Source organism: Varanus komodoensis, unplaced genomic scaffold, assembly GCF_004798865.1.
Source record: "Varanus komodoensis strain SLA01 unplaced genomic scaffold, ASM479886v1 scaffold34_1, whole genome shotgun sequence".
In the NCBI taxonomy this organism is placed as follows: Eukaryota; Metazoa; Chordata; class Lepidosauria; order Squamata; family Varanidae; genus Varanus; species Varanus komodoensis.
Genome location: NW_025335854.1, coordinates 4,093,288 through 4,111,087, shown reverse-complemented (window position 1 = coordinate 4,111,087; position 17,800 = coordinate 4,093,288). Strand labels below are relative to the sequence as shown.

At 44.2% G+C, this 17,800-nt stretch overlaps 1 protein-coding gene across 4 annotated transcripts in view; it reads left to right on the top strand.

Moving 5' to 3' along the window:
- The window catches only part of PLA2G4A (phospholipase A2 group IVA), a 93,912-nt gene that overhangs the window by 59,722 nt on the left and 16,390 nt on the right, over positions 1-17,800 (top strand). For all 4 annotated transcript variants that reach the window (XM_044439158.1, XM_044439155.1, XM_044439156.1 and 1 more), the window contains exons 10-14: positions 305-419; positions 7,724-7,861; positions 8,598-8,690; positions 11,381-11,449; positions 14,767-15,009. In XM_044439158.1, coding sequence (XP_044295093.1) covers positions 305-419; positions 7,724-7,861; positions 8,598-8,690; positions 11,381-11,449; positions 14,767-15,009 — 658 coding nt within the window. The remainder of the gene's footprint in view (positions 1-304; positions 420-7,723; positions 7,862-8,597; positions 8,691-11,380; positions 11,450-14,766; positions 15,010-17,800) is intronic.

Below are 17,800 nucleotides of genomic sequence, written 5' to 3'. Positions count from 1 at the left end.
CAAGGAAGACGTACCTCCTTGCTTTTCAAGACTGACTTCTGTGAGACTGTAAGATTGAGTAAGGCCTTGAGAAACTCTGCATTTACTCTCTGAACCAAGCTCCCGTGGTGCACCTGTGACTTGGCTTCTCCCTGGGTCAGGATATTTTAGATGCTGATACGGTTGCCCCATAGCTTACCTTTAAAAATATCAGTTCACAGTTTTTCTGTAGGCAATTCTGTTGACCTCTTGTCTTCTTGGACAACTTCAGAAAAGCCATCTTCTGCTAGCTGGGCCTCCAACTTCTGTTGTTGCTTTCCTGTAGAATATGGATACCACTTTGTCTGAAATGAAGGAGAAAATCAACAAGGCACAAAATCCTCTGCCACTGTTTACGTGTCTGCATGTTAAGCCTGATGTATCAGAACTGATGTTTGCAGGTAAGTTTTTCTCCTCCATCTTTGGCGTAATGCCATCTTTTGTTATGCGGAGTAGGTGTGCTGTTTAACACCTGCTTGGAGCCAGTTGCATGACCTGTGCTGTGACCAGATTTTGACCCTGGACACCTCTTGCACATTTTGGACTAGCTGGACTCATATGAGTGGACTGCCTGCCTGATGCTGTGGGTCAGTTTTCACTCCGCTGTCCTGTTGCAGTGTCTTATTTCCCCCAGTGAAGAAAGATCAGACATTCAGTCATACAGGGACATCCTCAGGTGGGTCTAAGCCTGTCCCTTGCTCCTGCTGATGCTGTGTCTGGGCTGAAGGTCAGATTCTGTCTCCATATGGCTATGATCTAGCAGGTAGCTTGTTTACTCTTCTCCATAGACGTCAATGGGAAGCAGCCAAGTCTGCAGGTTCCTGTTCTACATTTCAGTTCATCGCATGATGTTAGAGCAGGGGTGAGGAACCTCAGCCCTGGGGCCAAATCTGACACACCAGGAGTCCCAGTCTGACCCCCTGGGGCTCCCAGCATGGCTCGGTCCCTTTCCCCTGATCATGCCTGCCTTCCCTGACCACTTTTGTTGGTTTTCTAGCTTTTTCGCTGTTTCTTCTAGTTCGAAAAGGGGGAAAGGGTCTCCAAGGACTTACTTATTGCCTAACAGGGACTTATGATACATTATGCTGATATTTTTGGCCTTGTTCCTAAGTCCTTTGGCACACCCTGCATTAGAATATAACCCCTCTGAGTGCCTCTGAAATGGAAGTTAACCCTTGGACTGAAAAAGGTTCTTATCCCTGTGTTAGAGTGTGCTGGAATTGTGATCTTTTTGTATCACCATTCAACTTTGCATTCCAAATATGTATTTATTGCTGTTCTGCCTTTTGGATGATTCCCTTCAGATCATATTGTAGCAAAAAATAATTGAGTATCCAGATATATTTCAACTAATGCTGCATTTAAGGGCCAGTCATTTTGGTTGCCTGCAGAGCCCTGAACTCAGAGGCGTGTCAGTAATCCAAGGCAGAACTGGAGAAGCAGCAGGGAGCAGCAGAGAAAACCTTCCCATCCTCCTGCCCTGTATTTCTACTAGGTGGACCTTTTCCTGTCTAGCTGGGTGCTTTGGGAAGGGGGCTGGAATGGCTTTAGGCTACCTCATATCCTAGCACTCTAGTCTCCTTCCTGTTTGCCAAAATACACATCCTAGTCCCTTCTCGAGGTAGACTTCAATGGTTCTTTCCGTTCCAGCTCTGAAGGGATGAGGGACAGAGCTTCACTTCTCAGCTTCGCCATCAGAAAACTGTCTCTGACCTCAGAGCTGAACATGTGAATGATTCCATGTTCCAGAAGACATTGGCGGAAGTCCGTGAGACCGTTCCCTTCCATTATCTCACCACTGTTAGCAGCTTAGTTCTTTCGACATGGCCCATTTGCAACATCTCTACCACAGACTCAAAAGCACATCATAAAAGAGAAACAACAAGTTCTTTCATGATATTATCTGTAGATTTTAGAGTAAATGTGGCTGTGTTCCTTCCTGTTAGTTTTGTAAATGGGTTCAAGCGACTTTCTATTGAAAACCAGAGGTTCAAAATTCCAGCCAGCTGCTATTAATTTTCTGTGTTTTCACTCTGAAGTCATATTATCCATCATATTTTTATTTTACTGCCTAGAACAGTACATAATTGTTATGAAGATAATTTATTTTTGGAAAACTTTTATGAAGTCACAGGGTTTTAAAGGATACATATGAATTATTGACAAGAACAAAAGCTCAACTTTGGCACCTGCTGGAACTTTGTCTAGACTCGTTGAGTAATGGTATAATCAGAATTCATTTTCCTACTTCTCAGGATTAGTCATAGATATCTTTTCTAACATCTCATGGTGTGTAGGTGGCATGTTTAGGCAATCTGTGTGTTGCTGGAGTTAAACTCATGGAAGTGTCCAAAAAGATGGAAGCAGAGATACCAAGAGGGTGGGAATAGCCTGAGAGAGTTGCAATATTTGCTTGCCTGCTTCCTTAAAAGCTGAGCTGTCCTTGTGGCCTGGGGAGCCCTACTTGCTTCCACCCCCTACCCTATGTGGGTATGTGTGTGTTTGAGAGGGGCAGCTGGGGGTGTGTTCACTTGCGCACCAATCTGTTGTTGTTGTTGTTAGTCATGAAGTCGTGTCCGACCCATCGCAACCCCATGGACAACATTCCTCCAGGCCTTCCTGTCCTCCAGCATCCCCTGGAGTCCACCTAAGCTCACACCAACTGCTTCAGTGACTCCATCTAGCCACCACATCCTCTGCCGTCCCCTTCTTCTTTTGCCATCTATTGTTCCCAGCATTAGGCTCTTCTCCAGGGAGTCCTTCCTTCTCATTAGGAGGCCAAAGTATTTGAGTTTCATCTTCAGTATCTGGCCTTCTAAAGAGCAGTCAGGGTTGATATCCTCTAGGACCGATCAGTTTGATCAACTTGCGGTCCAAGGGACTCGCAGGAGTCTCCTCCAGCACCACAATTCAAAGGCCTCAATCCTTCAGTGCTGAGCCTTCCTTATGGTCCAGCTTTCACAGCCATACATTGCAACTGGGAAAACCATCGCCTTGACTATACGCACTTTTGTTGGCTGGATGATGTCTCTGCTTTTTAGTATGTTGCCTAGATTTGCCATAGCTTTCCTCCAGAGGAGCAAGCGTCTTTTAATTTCTTGGCTGCAGTCCCCATCTGCGGTGATCTTGGAACCCAGGAAAATAAAATCAGTCACTACCTCCATTTCTTACCCATCTATTTGCCAGGAAGTGAGAGGACTGGATGCCATGATCTTAGTTTTCTTAACGTTGAGTTTCAAGCCAACTTTTGCACTCTCCTCCTTCACCCGCATCAAGAGGCTGTTTAGTTCCTCTTCACTTTCTGCCATGAGAGTGGTATCATCTGCATAGCTGAGGTTGTTGATATTTCTCCCAGCAATCTTAATTTTAACTGATGATTCATCTAGCTCCGCCTTTCTCATGATGTGCTCTGCATATAAGTTAAATAGACAGGGCAACAGTACACAGCCTTGCCAAACTCCTTTCTCAATTTTGAACCAATCAGTGGTTCCGTGTCCAGTTCTCACTGTTGCTTCTTGACTCACGTATAGGTTTCTCAAGAGACAAATACGATGGTCTGGCACTCCCATCTCTTTAAGAACTTGCCACAGTTTGTTGTGATTCACACAATCAAAGGCTTTAGCATAGTCAATGAAGCAGAAGTAGATGTTTTTCTGGAACTCCCTAGCTTTCTCCATGATCCAGCGTATGTTGGCAATTTGATCTCTAGTTCCTCTCCCTCTTCGAAATCCTGCCTGTACTTCTGGTAGTTCTCGGTCCACAAACTGCTGGAGCCTAGCTTGTAGGATTTTGAGCATCACTTTGTTAGCATGTGAGATGAGTGCAATGGTTCGGTAGTTTGAACATTCTTTGGCATTGCCCTTCTTTGGGATCGGAATGTAAACTGACTTTTCCAATCCTGTGGCCACTGTTGAGTTTTCCAAATTTGCTGGCATATTGAATGTAGCACTTTTACTGCATCGTCTTTTAGGATTTTGAATAGCTCAGCTGGAATACTGTCACCTCCACTAGCTTTGTTGCTGCTCAGACTTCCTAAGGCCTATTTGACTTCACATTCCAGGATGTCTGGCTTGAGCTCAGTGACCACCCCATCATGGTTATCAGGGATGTTAAGCTCTTCCTTGTATAGTTCTTCTGTGTAATCTTGCCACCTCTTCTTTATCTCTTCTGCCTTTGTTAGGTCCCTGCCATTTTGGTCCTGTATCATGCCCATCTTTGCATGAAATGTTCCCTTCATATCTCCAATTTTCTTGAAGAGATCTGTGGTCCTCCCTATTCCATTGTTTTCTTCTATTTCTTTGCACTGTTCGTTTAGGAAGGCATTCTTATCTCTTCTAGCTGTTCTCTGGAATTCTGCATTCAATTGGGTGTATCTTTCTCTTTCTTCCTTGCCTTTTGCTTCCCTTCTTTCCACAGCTATTTGTAAAGCTTCCTCAGACAGCCATTTGCTTTCTTACATTTCTTTTTCTTTGGGATGGTTTTAGTTGCTACCTCTTGTTCAATGTTGCGAACCTCTGCCCATAGTTCTTCAGGCACTCTGTCTATCAGATCTAGTTTCTTAAATCTATTTGTCACCTCTACTGTATATTCATCAGGGATATGATTTAGGTCATACCTGAGTGGCCTAGTGCTTTTCCCTACTTCCTTCAACTTAAGCCTAAATTGTGCAACCGGAAGCTCATGATCTGAGCCACAGTCAGCTCCTGGTCTAGTTTTTACTGACTGTATAGAGTGTCTACATCTTTGGCTGCAGAGCACATAGTCAATCTGATTTTTGTGTTGACCGTCTGGTGATGTCCATGTGTAGAGTCGTCTCTTGGGTTGTTGGAAAAGAATGTTTGCTATGACCATCGTATTCTCTTGACAAAATTGTACCAGCCTGTGCCCTGCTTCATTTTGTACTCCAAGGCCAAACTTGCCTGCTATTCCAGTTATCTTTTGGCTTCCTACTTTAGCATTCCAATCCCCCATGATGATGAGGACATCATTTTTCGGTGTTAATTCGAGAAGGTGCTGTAGGCCTTCATAGAACCAGTCAACTTCAGCCTCTTGAGCACCAGTGGTTGGGGCATAGACTTGGACTACTGTGATGTGAAAGGTTTGCCTTGGATTCGAACTGAGATCATGCTGTCATTTTGGAGATTGTATCCCAGTACTGCTTTTCCTACTCTTTTATTGACTATGAAGGCTACTCCATTTCTTCTGAGGGATTCTTGCCCGCAGTAGTATACCTGATGGTCATCTGAATTAAATTCACCCATTCCTGACCATTTTAGATCACTGATTCCTAAGATGTAGATGTTCAGTCTTGTTATCTCTTGTTTGACCACATCCAGCTTGCCTTGATTCATGGATCTTACATTCCAGGTTCCTCTGGAGTATAGATCTTTGCAGCATCGGACTCTCCTTTCACCACCAGATGCATCAGCAACTGAGTGTCCTTTCGGCTTTGACCCAGTTCGCTTCATTCTTTCTGGCGCTACTAGTACTAGCCCTCTGCTCTTCCCCAGCAGCATATTGGAACCTGAGGGGCTCATCTTCTGGCATCGTATCTTTTTTGCCTTTTGGTACTGTCCATGGGGTTTTCATGGCAAAGATCCTGGAGTGGTCTGCCATTTCACCAATCTGTAGGCTCCCCCAACTCACCACTGATCACATCATGCAGCCCATGGGAACTAAAACATTTTTACATACCTCTGTTTTAAAGTAGGCATGCCCTGCTTTTTTCAGAAAGGTTTCCAGATCAATTAACTTGGGGCAATTCTTGTCCATAGAGTCTCAAATAGCATGGAAGCAAAAAAGGACAGGGCAAGAAGAAAAACTAGCATATTGAGCCACAATTCATACTGTTATATAGGGTTCTTCCAACTGGGCCTATTATACAGGATTTATCCCATCCAGTGGAATGGAAACCATTCAAAAGGAAAAGAAACCAAAATGGCTGGTCCCTCAGCAGACCCAAATGCTTCTGACTTCCCCCTTTGCTGCAGGGGAGAGGTGAATCCTGGTAGACCAGGCTTCTCAGCAGGGTTGGTGGAAGCCCTGCATTCCTTTTCTGCCTTGCTCTAGCCTGTTGCAAGTAGGAAAGTGGCTGAAAATATAGACAAGCATGGCAAAGAGGGAGAAGTAAGGAGCTATGTAGAGTTTGCCTTGTCACTCAAATGCCCAATATAGCTTGTTTCCCTAAGCCTTGCTCAAGTCTTCATGCTTGCACCAAGTTACACCTGTCCTGAAGGACCTACAGTGTTTGACCATCACTTTTGTGACTCCGGTGTCAAGGAGGTTGTATATCTGCCTCAGCTTCCACTTCAGACTTTTAAGGAGCTATCCATGGTGCTGAACATCTTTTCGGGACAGGGCTCAGCATTATGGAGAGATCCATTATAATTCAGACCAACATCTGGAGCAGATGGACAGCCTTACAGACCCACGTCCCTGACTGCACAATACTAGGTGTCCGTTTTTAACTGGAGATGCCCTAAGCAGCTTGAGACCTGGCTATCAAGAGACTGCCTTTCTTGTTATGAACCTGAGTATTAAGATCTACAGGAGAGGTTCTTCTAGGGGTGCCGTTACCTGCAGAGGCTCATTTGGCCCTTTGCGTCCTTACATTTGGTCTTCAGTGTTTCAAGAAAATTGAAGACTGCAGAACCTTGGTCATAAAACCATTGTGTTTTAACACAGTGGAGGAAGCACAACCATGCTAATCTCATTAACAGCCTGCCTTCCATAGTTGTCTTGTTTGAATTTCTTTGTTCAAGAAGTGTATGAAAGCATCTGAATCAGGGGCAAAATGTGAGGCCTTTTTATTATTTTGGAAACAATTTTTACACAGCTGTGCTTCTGAAAGTCAACCCCCCCTCCTGTCTAGGAGAAAGACCCAAGTCAACTGTGAATGCTTCCACACCATGGACTTCCTCCAGTCCATTATGGGCAGAGCAGTCATCGATGTGGCCTCCCCTGATTCTAAGTATTTGTGTTGCTTACTTGTGCACACAGACTGCATCAGTGGCCACTGGGGGAAATGGAAGAATGGTGTAAATGCTCACTCAGCCCTCCCACAGGCTCAATGCAAGTCACCCATACTTCAAATAGGAGCGATTTGCAAGTGGCAGCCCTGTTGAGTGTTGTTGCTCTGTGCAAATCAATGGCTACATTTGCACTTAACACTAAGCCACAGTTTTTGTTAATCAAGGTTCCTCTAGCTGTAGATGGTCTTGAAGACAAACAAAGAAACAGACCAGTTTTTCCTATTTCTGGTTTGTTTCCTTCTTACCCATTTTGCTAACAGTTTTCTTTTTTAGGCTGGGCTTGTTCAGTAACTGTATTCAGGGCAGGCAGCAGTAGAAACAAGTCATTGATTCAGAAATCACAATGAGTCACATTTTGAACAAGGCAAAATACCTGGGTTTGCACATCATGACAACCCAGAATATGGGTTGTCTCTGAATCTTAAGTTGTCATTACACAAGGTGCTCCACCATTGTTTAAGTATGGGTTGATAACTGTGAACAACCCAAAGTTCACAATCTAGCCACAAACCTGGGTTGTCTGTGGTTGACAACTGATAATTAAACCATATTTTGGTTGTCATTACATGTGAACCAGGCCTGTGGGTGAACCAGGTCAATATTGGTGCTAACCAGTGTTTTGTAGTAACCACTGTATAATGTCTGTACTAATCAATGTATATTATTATTTACAGACTGGGTGGAATTCAGTCCCTATGAGATTGGGATGGCTAAATATGGGACGTTCATGCCACCCAATTTGTTTGGCAGCAAATTTTTTATGGGAACAGTAGTGCAAAAATATAAAGAGAACCCGTTGCACTTCCTAATGGGTAAGTGATTAATTTAATGTTGTCAGAAATTGAATAATATAACAGGGAGTGCTACTTTTCACCCTTTGCTTTAAGTAGTGGTGATTTTTTTCTGGAAATTATGTGGCAAAATGATATGCAACATGGATAAAAGAATCTAACATTTATAATAATTTAATGCCTACTTTTTATCTACCATGTGTCTTTAGTTCTCAATGCACTTTATATACATTAGTTCGATGAGACTCATAACAAATCCTGTCTCATAGGTCAGCAAAATCACCACATAATGGAAAGGGAGCACTTGATGTTTAAGGAGCTGGCTTGTCAATGGCCATTCAGTTGAAAATTCAACCATGGACATTCCTGCAATGTCTTAATAGAGTGTTGGAACAGTTGTTGAATTCCTGAACTTACTCCCAGAGTAAGTCTTTATGTTACCTCTGCATGTCTGTTGTCTGAACAGAGGAACAGTTTGGACCATTTGGTTGTTAAAAACTGGTAATGTTCTAGGGATATCAGTGTACAACACAGTGATGACCAGTGCCAAGTTGTGTGAGCAGGCTTTGATTTTCCAAGTCTGCTGGATGAAATCTGGTGTTCAGCCTGAACTCTGAATCTTCAGCAGCCTTTAACTTGTAATTTTCCATTCATCTGATTCTTCTGACCTGTTCTAGTGCAGCATTAAACGCTTTGAACAGAAACAAAAGCATTAATCATCATCATATAAATGTTACATGATATTTCCATTTTTCAGGTATCTGGGGAAGTGCATTTGCTATATTATTCAACAGAGTCCTTGGAGTTTCCAATTCACAGAATAAAGGGCCTACAATGGAAGAAGAACTAGGTATTATTATAAAACATAAGTAACAGATCTTGTGTCCATATTACCTTCAGAACCCATGATTTATGAAGCTGGGGATGGGTCACGACCACACAATTCTTTCTTGTCCATCCCTGCTCCCACTTGCTCAGTATCTTTGGCATGTCTGGTTGTTTTAAAACCAGAATTCTACATTACATCCAAAACAGGACTCTCTGGTTTAATATTAATTTAATACAAAGCAAGGTAGGACAGGAGCCTAGTAAAACTACACTACCTTGTCCCTATGAAAGGGATGCTAATACGAAGAGGACCTGCCTGGAGGTTGGACTTCTTTCTACTGAGTACCTGCTCACTCTTATGTCAGCCTCAACAGTATCATTGCACCTGTCCCTCTACTCTCTGTGGTTACCTCCTCTGTTACCACACTGAAGTATATACATTTCTCCCATGTCGGAGGCCTGTATTATATGTGTTACATCCCTCACTTTTGAAAAGAAATCAGATCTACTCACAGACAGTGCCAAAGTCCCCAACTGCAACCTGCTTGCTGAAGAACAAAATGAAATGCACTGAAGGGGAAAGTGAAAGTAAAACACAAGAACAGCACAAGGTTGGAGTTTCTAGCTAGACATAAACTTTAACTCAGAGCTACATTGTAGGTTCTCTCCTCCAACATCAAAGAGTTGATGGGATGTGGTGTGCCCACAGGTGATGCTGCTTTGATTCATGGCAGTGATAACACAGAAGCCAACCCATGAAGGAGTGGTTTTGTGGCAGTTACCACACTATGGAAGTGGTATATAATTGGGCTTTGATATGGTTCTGAGAGGCAGGTTCCAAGGTGAAGCAAGTGAGGACAGTCTAGAAGAAGCAAAAGTGGGAGACTTTGCATGCTGGCTATTTTGCAAGAGGTGCTTCTGAGCTGCAGAAATGACTCACCTCCTGTTTATTCCTAGGTTTGTGCTGCCGGGTACACTGATAGAAAGGCCATTGTGGCATCAAGCTACATGTAATGGCTAACAAATAGGCAGCTGCCATTTGCTTTTCCTTTACTCCCAAGCAAGTGTGAGGGGCACTGATCCAGATCAGGCCCTCTGTGCACCCAGAGGAGAGTTTTAAATACCTACCCCACTGCCCCTCTTTTCAAATTGCATTTAGAAGTTTTGAAAAAAGAAGGAAAGAAACCATTTCAGAGCAGGTAAGGTTTCACATGGGAAGTGGCTGCAGGGAAGTCACCTCGATCCATTTCCAGGCCTGCCCGCTTATTTCTGAGCAAAGAAAATGTAGAGAGTGGATGCTTCACACATTTATTTAATGTGGTTATTTGAAGTAATTTGTAGCTCGACAAAATAGCGAAATGTCACTCTGGCATTCTCTTCTGGAAGCCCACAAAGCAGTGAAATAGTCAGCCATTTTTACAAAGTGTTGATTGTTAGGTTGGCTTGTTTCTTGTACTGTAAGTTGGTCATGCCTTTGAACTCCGTTGAAGATGAGTATCCTTTGTTGCCATAGTGGGTTTGCAGAGAAGGGGTGGCAGAAATGAATACATGGACACTCCAACTTGGGTAAAACTTGGGCCTCTTTATTTAAGGGTAATCCACAGCATCCCAACATCTGCAAGTGTGCAGCCAGCCTGCTTGCCTTCTAGATTCTTGATCCCTTCTTCCAGGCTACATCTGGGTGTAGACACTTCCCCCTACCCAATATTATCCACACCTGATGCTCCAAGTTGGTATTGGGCTTCTGCTTATCACCATGAAGGTGCCAGTAAGTGCCCACTGCAACCTATTCCCTGCATACCTTGCCACAACCCATCAAACAGCACCAAAACCCAAATTGTACCCAGTGCATAGTAGGCAAACTGTCAATTAGCCAATCCATGGCAGGTGAACTATCTAACTCAGCTCTCCTAAGCCACCGACTAGCTAAACACTGGAGGGTGGCCAGGAGCCAGAGAGAAGGAAGCCAGAATTCCAGGGTACAGCAAACTTCTAAGCCCTGTGAGTCCACACCATTCCACAGGTGTGCGAACTATGTACTGTGTCTTGCTCGCCTTCATGTGCAATTCTAGTCCAGTCACTTCCTACCCAAGTTACTTTGGCATGGTGAAGGGGTTGAGAACGGGCTTGCTAGAGCACCAGGAGCATTTTCACGGAGATCTTCTTTGGGTTTTGATGAAAACAAGTTTGAGAACTTAAAATAAGGACAAGAGAAGAGAAAAAGATGCGTTGTCAGTTATTGTCATAAAATACTCATCTCTTTCCTAATTTCTTTGCACAGACACTGGCATGTAGTACTGGTGTAATGCCATCCAACTTAGCAATCTGTTGTTCTTTAAAGATACAGGAATGTCTTTGGAGTAAAATAATACATAAGTTGAAGCTAGCTGCATGAATTCTTGGATATGGTAACATTACTGGCTCTTTTAAAGCAGAAGGAGGTTGGTGTCACATGGACACACGGAGGGTCTGCAAGCTACCCTCTCTCCTCACTGTTTCTGAGCAGTGCCGTCATGTTCCTTTGATGAATGTCCATTTGATGTTCGTTTGGGTGAGTTCTCTTTGTGTACAGATGTATGCATGGAGAACTCATATGTGTGCAGAGGGATCTCGATTTTCACCCTCTCAGTTGTATCTCTCAGGATAGTAATTGACTCTTGTTCCCACGCAGCCATTTAAAGTCCCCAAATATCTCTTTGTTTTCATCCACAGAAAATATCAGGTTGCAGCATCTTGTGAGCAATGACTCAGACAGTGATGATGAGTCTCAAGGACCAAAAGGTAAGAACAGTTGGCCAATATAATGCTCTCTCAGTTCTTCTTGATTAGTAACACCAAAGCAAAACATGGCCAAAAGGGAGACAGGAGATCATGTGCTGTTGGGAGTAGAAGGATGGCTGCATTGAGTGCTTCTTCTCAAGGACTGCTGGCTGGGATTCATCAGAACCAGAACAGGATGGAGTTTGGGAGTATGAACCATACTGAGACAGAAATGAAAGACATGGAGGGGCTTATCTCAAGGCCACACTCCCCAGATGGACAGGCAGTTCCTGGGAATGTGCAGATGGCAGGGGAGTTTCTCAGACACAGAGAGCAGGCAGCCCTGGCTCTTGGCCCATGATGGAGAGTCAACAGAGGCATGCAGAGCAACTGGATGATTGGTGTGCAGACAGAAGGTGTGGTCACTTTCATAAGGCCCTCCCAAAGAGATCAAGCCCTGACGTGCTCGTTAGGAGAGTTTCTGGAGGTGAATACTTCATCAGGTTCAACAAGCCACTCTGAATGCTCAGGGATCCATTCTGGGTGATTAATGCTTTTTGGGCCAATGAAGAATGCGTTGCAAGGAAAATGGTCTGTGGCTTTTGACTGGTTGAAGGAGGAATTTCAGCTCATGACATTTGTTAATTAGGGAATGGTTCATGAAAAGAATACATGGCTCTTTGATGAAGTCAAGGGCCAGTATCTCTTCCAACAGAGGTATTATTCCCGAACGAGTATTATAAAGGTTGTTAGCAAGAGGCCTTCATCAAGTTAAAATCCTCTAATTATGGAGTTAGTTCTTTCCTATAGCAGGAGCTGATTGCAAACTGAATTCACCTCCTCTCTTTTTCACCAAATAGGGTTGGCTCGACCCTCAGGGAGGTTTGCCCTGCATGTGGGAACACTGAGATGGTAGGAATGTTGGATATTATTTAACACTGGATGTTGCTTAACTGGATGTTCACCTGACTAAATCACAGGGCTGATAAAGTCACACTCCTCCATCTCTGACCCTCCTTTTTCCACAGTGTCCCCCTGCAAACTAGAAGCAGTCTGGTTTTTGCCAACCGGTTTGCTTTTTCCGGAGCTTGTTATCCCCAGCATGTCGGCTAAACATTCTGACCCTGCCCTTTCTTCCTGTTCAGATGCACAGTCTGAGATATCCTCCTTAGAATGCTGTATTTTGGGAAAACCAGACCCAATCCCTATAAATAAAATGTTTCTTGATGCTTAGGAAAGGAATTGTTAGAAACCATGTAGTGTGAATGTCCTGTTTTTACAGAAAGCTTTTAAAAAAGCTGGATGTGTGTTTCAAAGTGTTTCATATGCATTGTCATTTTGTAAGACAACCTGTAAGGTAGGTGAATATTGTTATCCCCTTATTGCAGATGGAAGTTGAGTGAGAAGTGGATTGCCTGAGTGTATCTAGTGAGTTCATGGCAGAGGTGAGAGCTGAATCAGGAAATTTCTGATTTGTCGCTCAAACACTGTAGCCATTACTTTACCAAAACCATTGTCTCTGATCTACAAGTGCACCCTAAAGTCAAGAATCTCCTATGTAAATGGACTATTTAAGAAAATATTTTGAGTCCAATGAACCTAAGGCATTTGGAGTAGTTTGGTCCCGTGAACTTCAGTAAAATTAGGATGGCAGTACTAAACATATTTACTAAGGTGTGAATCCTATTAGAGGTTCTTCAGAGTAAATTTGCTTAGGATCCCATGGAACACAAGTTGATGGGAGATCCGAGATGGTCTGAGATGGAGGCCGCGAAGCTACCAAGAACCTTTTATACATTTTATTCCAATGTATATATTTTAATTGTTATTGTTTTAATTTATTGTGTATTTTATTATGTTGTGAGCCGCCCCGAGGCTACGGCAAGGGGCGGCATAGAAATGTTTTAATAAATAAATAAAAACCTTTAATTCCTCCAAGCTCTCTTTAGTAGATGGTATGAAACCCTTGGAATGGGCAGACCTAGTGCAAATATAAGGAACCTGGCTTTTTGCCTTAGGTTAGTCACCAGAGCAGTATTTTCTACCTTTTATGGACAAACAGAACCCCAGTGCTGTATGCAGCCAGGGCCACCAGTGATTCCAGGAATGCCCAAACATACACATTGAGTTGAGGTGGAAGCAGGACTATATTTAAACCACAGAGAACATACTTTGAAAGCAAAAGGCACAGCAGTCACCCAATGTAAGAGATGAAGTATTTGCTTATCCTCAGTTGTGTTGATTGGAGAAGTGCAAATTTGGCCCTTTACTTTCTTGGCATGGCCTTCATATCTTCTCTTGGCAATTATTCATGTATATCCAGAGTGTACCTTGATATTCAAAGTGTCAGGTCACCTGTTTGTCTATTTTTCCTTTATAAATGTAAATCAACACAACCCCACCTCATAGGTTGACCGTCTAGGGAATTAATTGTTTTCTTCTCAGAAAAGGAACTTAGATCAAGATAGAGGATATGCTTTGGTTGGTCTACCAGTTTTTGAAACAGTAAGAGACATCTTGTGAGATCCATTTTCCTTTTCAGGCGTTGGTGTTCTGGCGTCGTGCTGGTCAGAAAAATCTGGGTTGTTTAGCTAGCCTGAAGTGCATATTCTCTGCACAAGAGGTCCTGCTCTTCTACAGAAGTCTCAAATGGCCAGTGCAGAGCATGCCGTGTCCTCCAGGCCTTCAGAGACACAATAAAACCCTGCTCACTCTCCACCCCCAGGCTGAAGACTCATCCAGTGCACTTGCATGCAACATGCAGCTTGCCTTTCAGATACTGCTTGAATTCATAGAATCATAGAATAGTAGAGTTGGAAGGGGCCATGAAGGCCATTGCGTCCAACCCCCTGCTGGTGCAGGACACCACGTCATGCCATCCCACTCAGATGGCTGTCCAGTTTCTTCTTGAATGTCTCCAGTGTGGGAGAGTCCAGCACCTCTCCAGGCAGCTGGTTCCACTGCCATATTGCTCTGACAGTGAGGAAGCTTTTCCTGATGTCCAGCCTGAATCTGGGGTGCCACAACTTGAACTGATTATTCCATGTCCCACACTCTGGCATCAGCAAGAAGAGATCTTGACCTTCCTCTTTGGGGCAGCCTTTGAGGTACTTGTAGAGGGATACCATGTGCCCCCTCAGTCTTCTCTCCTCAAGACTGAACATGCCCAGTTCTCTCAGTCTCTCCATCTCTTCTCATAGGGCAGTGTTTCCAAACCCTGGATCATTTTTGTTGCCCTCAGAGACATCATTTCTGTGACGGTTGTTGTTTTGCCCAGCTTCCCATGGGAGATGGGTTATTCTGTGCTGATGCCCTTTCCGCTCCTTTTCTGTGTACAGGTTCAGAAAATCTCGATGCCGTCAGAGCACGTGAGCAGAACAGCCAGGATAGCTGGGTCCAGCGCATGTTTGTGGCCCTGATAGGTGACAGTGCCCTTTTCACCACCCGAGAGGGGCGAGCAGGCAAAGTGCACAACTTCATGCTGGGCTTGAACCTCAACACATGCTACGCACGATCCCCTCTGGCCGGCATCTGCACTCAAGAGTCAGTGGACGAAGATGAGCTGGATGCAGCCGTGGCTGGTCAGTACATCCCTTCTTTACTCTGTTCCTCTGGGGACCTCTAACTTGCTGTGTTCTGCTCACCTTCAGTGAGATTTACTTCCAAATAAGGGTCGCAGTCTTGTTTTTATTGAATCAAGTTCAGGGAGCAGAAGGAAACCACTTCCAAGAAGCTCGATAGTCTAAAGCAGGGGCAAAGAACGTATGACTTGGGGCTTTCTCACTGGTGTTGGACTTCAGCTTCTGCAAGCCCTAGCCAACTTGGCCAATGATCAGGGGAATGGGTGTTCTCTAACAACATCTGAAGAGAATCAGGCCTAGGGATATGATTCTCACTTTGGGTGGAAGGGATCTAGGTTCCTCTCCTAGAGAAGATTACTATACATTTCTATCAACAGAGAGCAGGCATCATAAAGAAAACTTCCATGAACCAAGGCAGTGTACCTCCAAATAGGAGACAGTAGGGACAAACAACAGGAAGCTTTCTGCTACATGTCTCATGTCCGGCTTCCTGGATGCATCCAGCTGAGCACTGGTGGAGAAAAAATCCTCCCTATCTATTGCAAAGTCTCCCCATCACAACAATTCCCTTTCTTAAAAAACACACACACACACACACACACCCCATCCGGTAAGATGAAGCTGCTTGTCATCCTGGAATTGTAAATGGTAGGAAAGTGTTTTACAAGCTCAAATAACACAGGAATATCCCCCAGAACATTTGCTCATACAAATGCCTCATTTAAGTGGATGCCTCATGATTTCCATCTGCGTTCTGCTAAATATTTTTATCTACTTACAGATGTTTATAGCTACCTGCTCCTAATATTTACAAAGAACATACAAGTGCACCTCTCTGCTGCACAAGAATTGTGAAAATGCAGTGGAAATGTATTGGGTGGGAGCTTTAGGCCTTTACAAAGGTTTGGGTGAAATCCAAATGCTTGGATACACTTGCGTAAGGCACCATTCCTCTCCTACTTCTGTAGCCCCCTCTTCTCATTGCTTTAGTGTGTTTATGAGTGTGCTGGGGGGGGAGAGGGAATCCCCCCCTTCCTGTTCCACTTACAAAACTATTCCATTAGCAAGAGGGTTTAATTCATTAAAAACTCTGTAAAAATACACATCACATGCTCTAAGTAGAATGTACTTTCAGTGGCCCACTGATAGTCCAGTGCCAGTCCCTTGGCACACTTCCAGACCTTCTATTTGTTATTTCCCCCTTTCTTTAGCTTCAAGTGCAAGCCTAGAATGCTCTTCTGGTGGCATCAGTTTAACTGTCTCCTTCCTGGGACTGGTTCTCACATGCATGTACAACTCTTGATAACCACAACACCAAGCAGTAACCTCGAGGCAGGACAGGTCTAGCAATATAGATAAAACTTCCAGATCATCTCATCAGTAGTGCCTTTTTAAATGGATTCACCAGATTTCTATATTTGCTTAACATAAACAATTGGTAATGTTTTTCAATGGATTTGGTTCACACAGCCAGCTTCACCCAGTGTCAGACTGTCCAGTAAAGGGGAATATTGGAGGGATGTGTGTGCATCGGGCCAATGAAATATAAATTCTGTCTTTGATGTTAGAGGTGTAGTTGTAGGTCCTGACCACCTAATGAGAAGGAAGGACTCACTGGAGAAGACCCTGATGCTGGGAATGAGTGACGTTCAATTGAGGTCGAGGTGGCTAGAGGGGGTCACTGGGGCAGTGGGTGTGGGCCTGGGTGGTCTCCGAGGGATGGTGGAGGATAGGAGAGCCTGGAGGAATGTTGTCCATGGGGTCATGATGTGTTGGGCACAACTTTGGGACTAAGCAACAAAAAGTTGTAAGTCCAACTAGTCCATAATGGCTAGTCATTTCTTGATGGTGCCATTATCAAAGAGAGAGGCCATGCCCCTCTGTGTTTGGAAGCATGTTATGAAACTGTCAGCTGATGGGAAACAGTTTTCCCCCTTTCCAAAGCTCATTCTCATGGCAATGTACTTCTTTTGTTTTGAATTGCTTGCAAGAGAATGTTGTCCAAAGCATGTACTTTTTTATTATTGGAAATCCAGCTGCTGGAAATGGCTACAGCCTGGAATGCAGCTTTATGGTGGCCTAAATTATTTTTCCTTTGTGCCACGTGGGCTATCAGCATCTCTGCAGCTTCAACATGAATTATCTCATTTTTTTCATAGAGGTTCAGAAGACCAGCTGGGCCAGATCAGGAGTCCATCTAGGTCAGCAGTCTCTTTCCAACAGAGTCCAATGAAAGAAGTTAGACCTTTGACCTTCATTTCATGTGTCACTCCCTCCATTCTGATTGGCCATCTTAATTTTCAGTCTAACCCTGCATAAACAAGAATAATTGTGTCTATGTTTCCTGTCCTACCCCAAGACTAAAATTCACTTTATCCCTAGCCAGCGTGACCAGTGGTCATGGATGAAACATAGAAACAGAGCAAGTCAGAAGGGGTCTCCCGGGCCATCTAGTCTGACCTCCGGCACCAGCCGGCTCCGCTCATGACATGCCCACCATGTGGATGTCCAGCCCATCCTTGAACACCTTCACCGATGGGGCCTCAACAACCTCCCGTGGAAGCCCATTCCACACCCTCGGGGTCCTGACTGTCAGGAAGTGCTTCCTGGCATCTAAATGGAGCCTTGGTTCCCTGAGCTTTGCTCCATTGGAGCGTGTCCTGCCCTCCTCTGCAGGGGAGAACAGGCCTCTACCCATCTCCATGTGACATCCCCTCACATACCTGTATGTCACCAACATATCTCCTCTGAGTCTCCTCTTCTCCAGGCTGAAGTGACCCAGTTCCCTCAG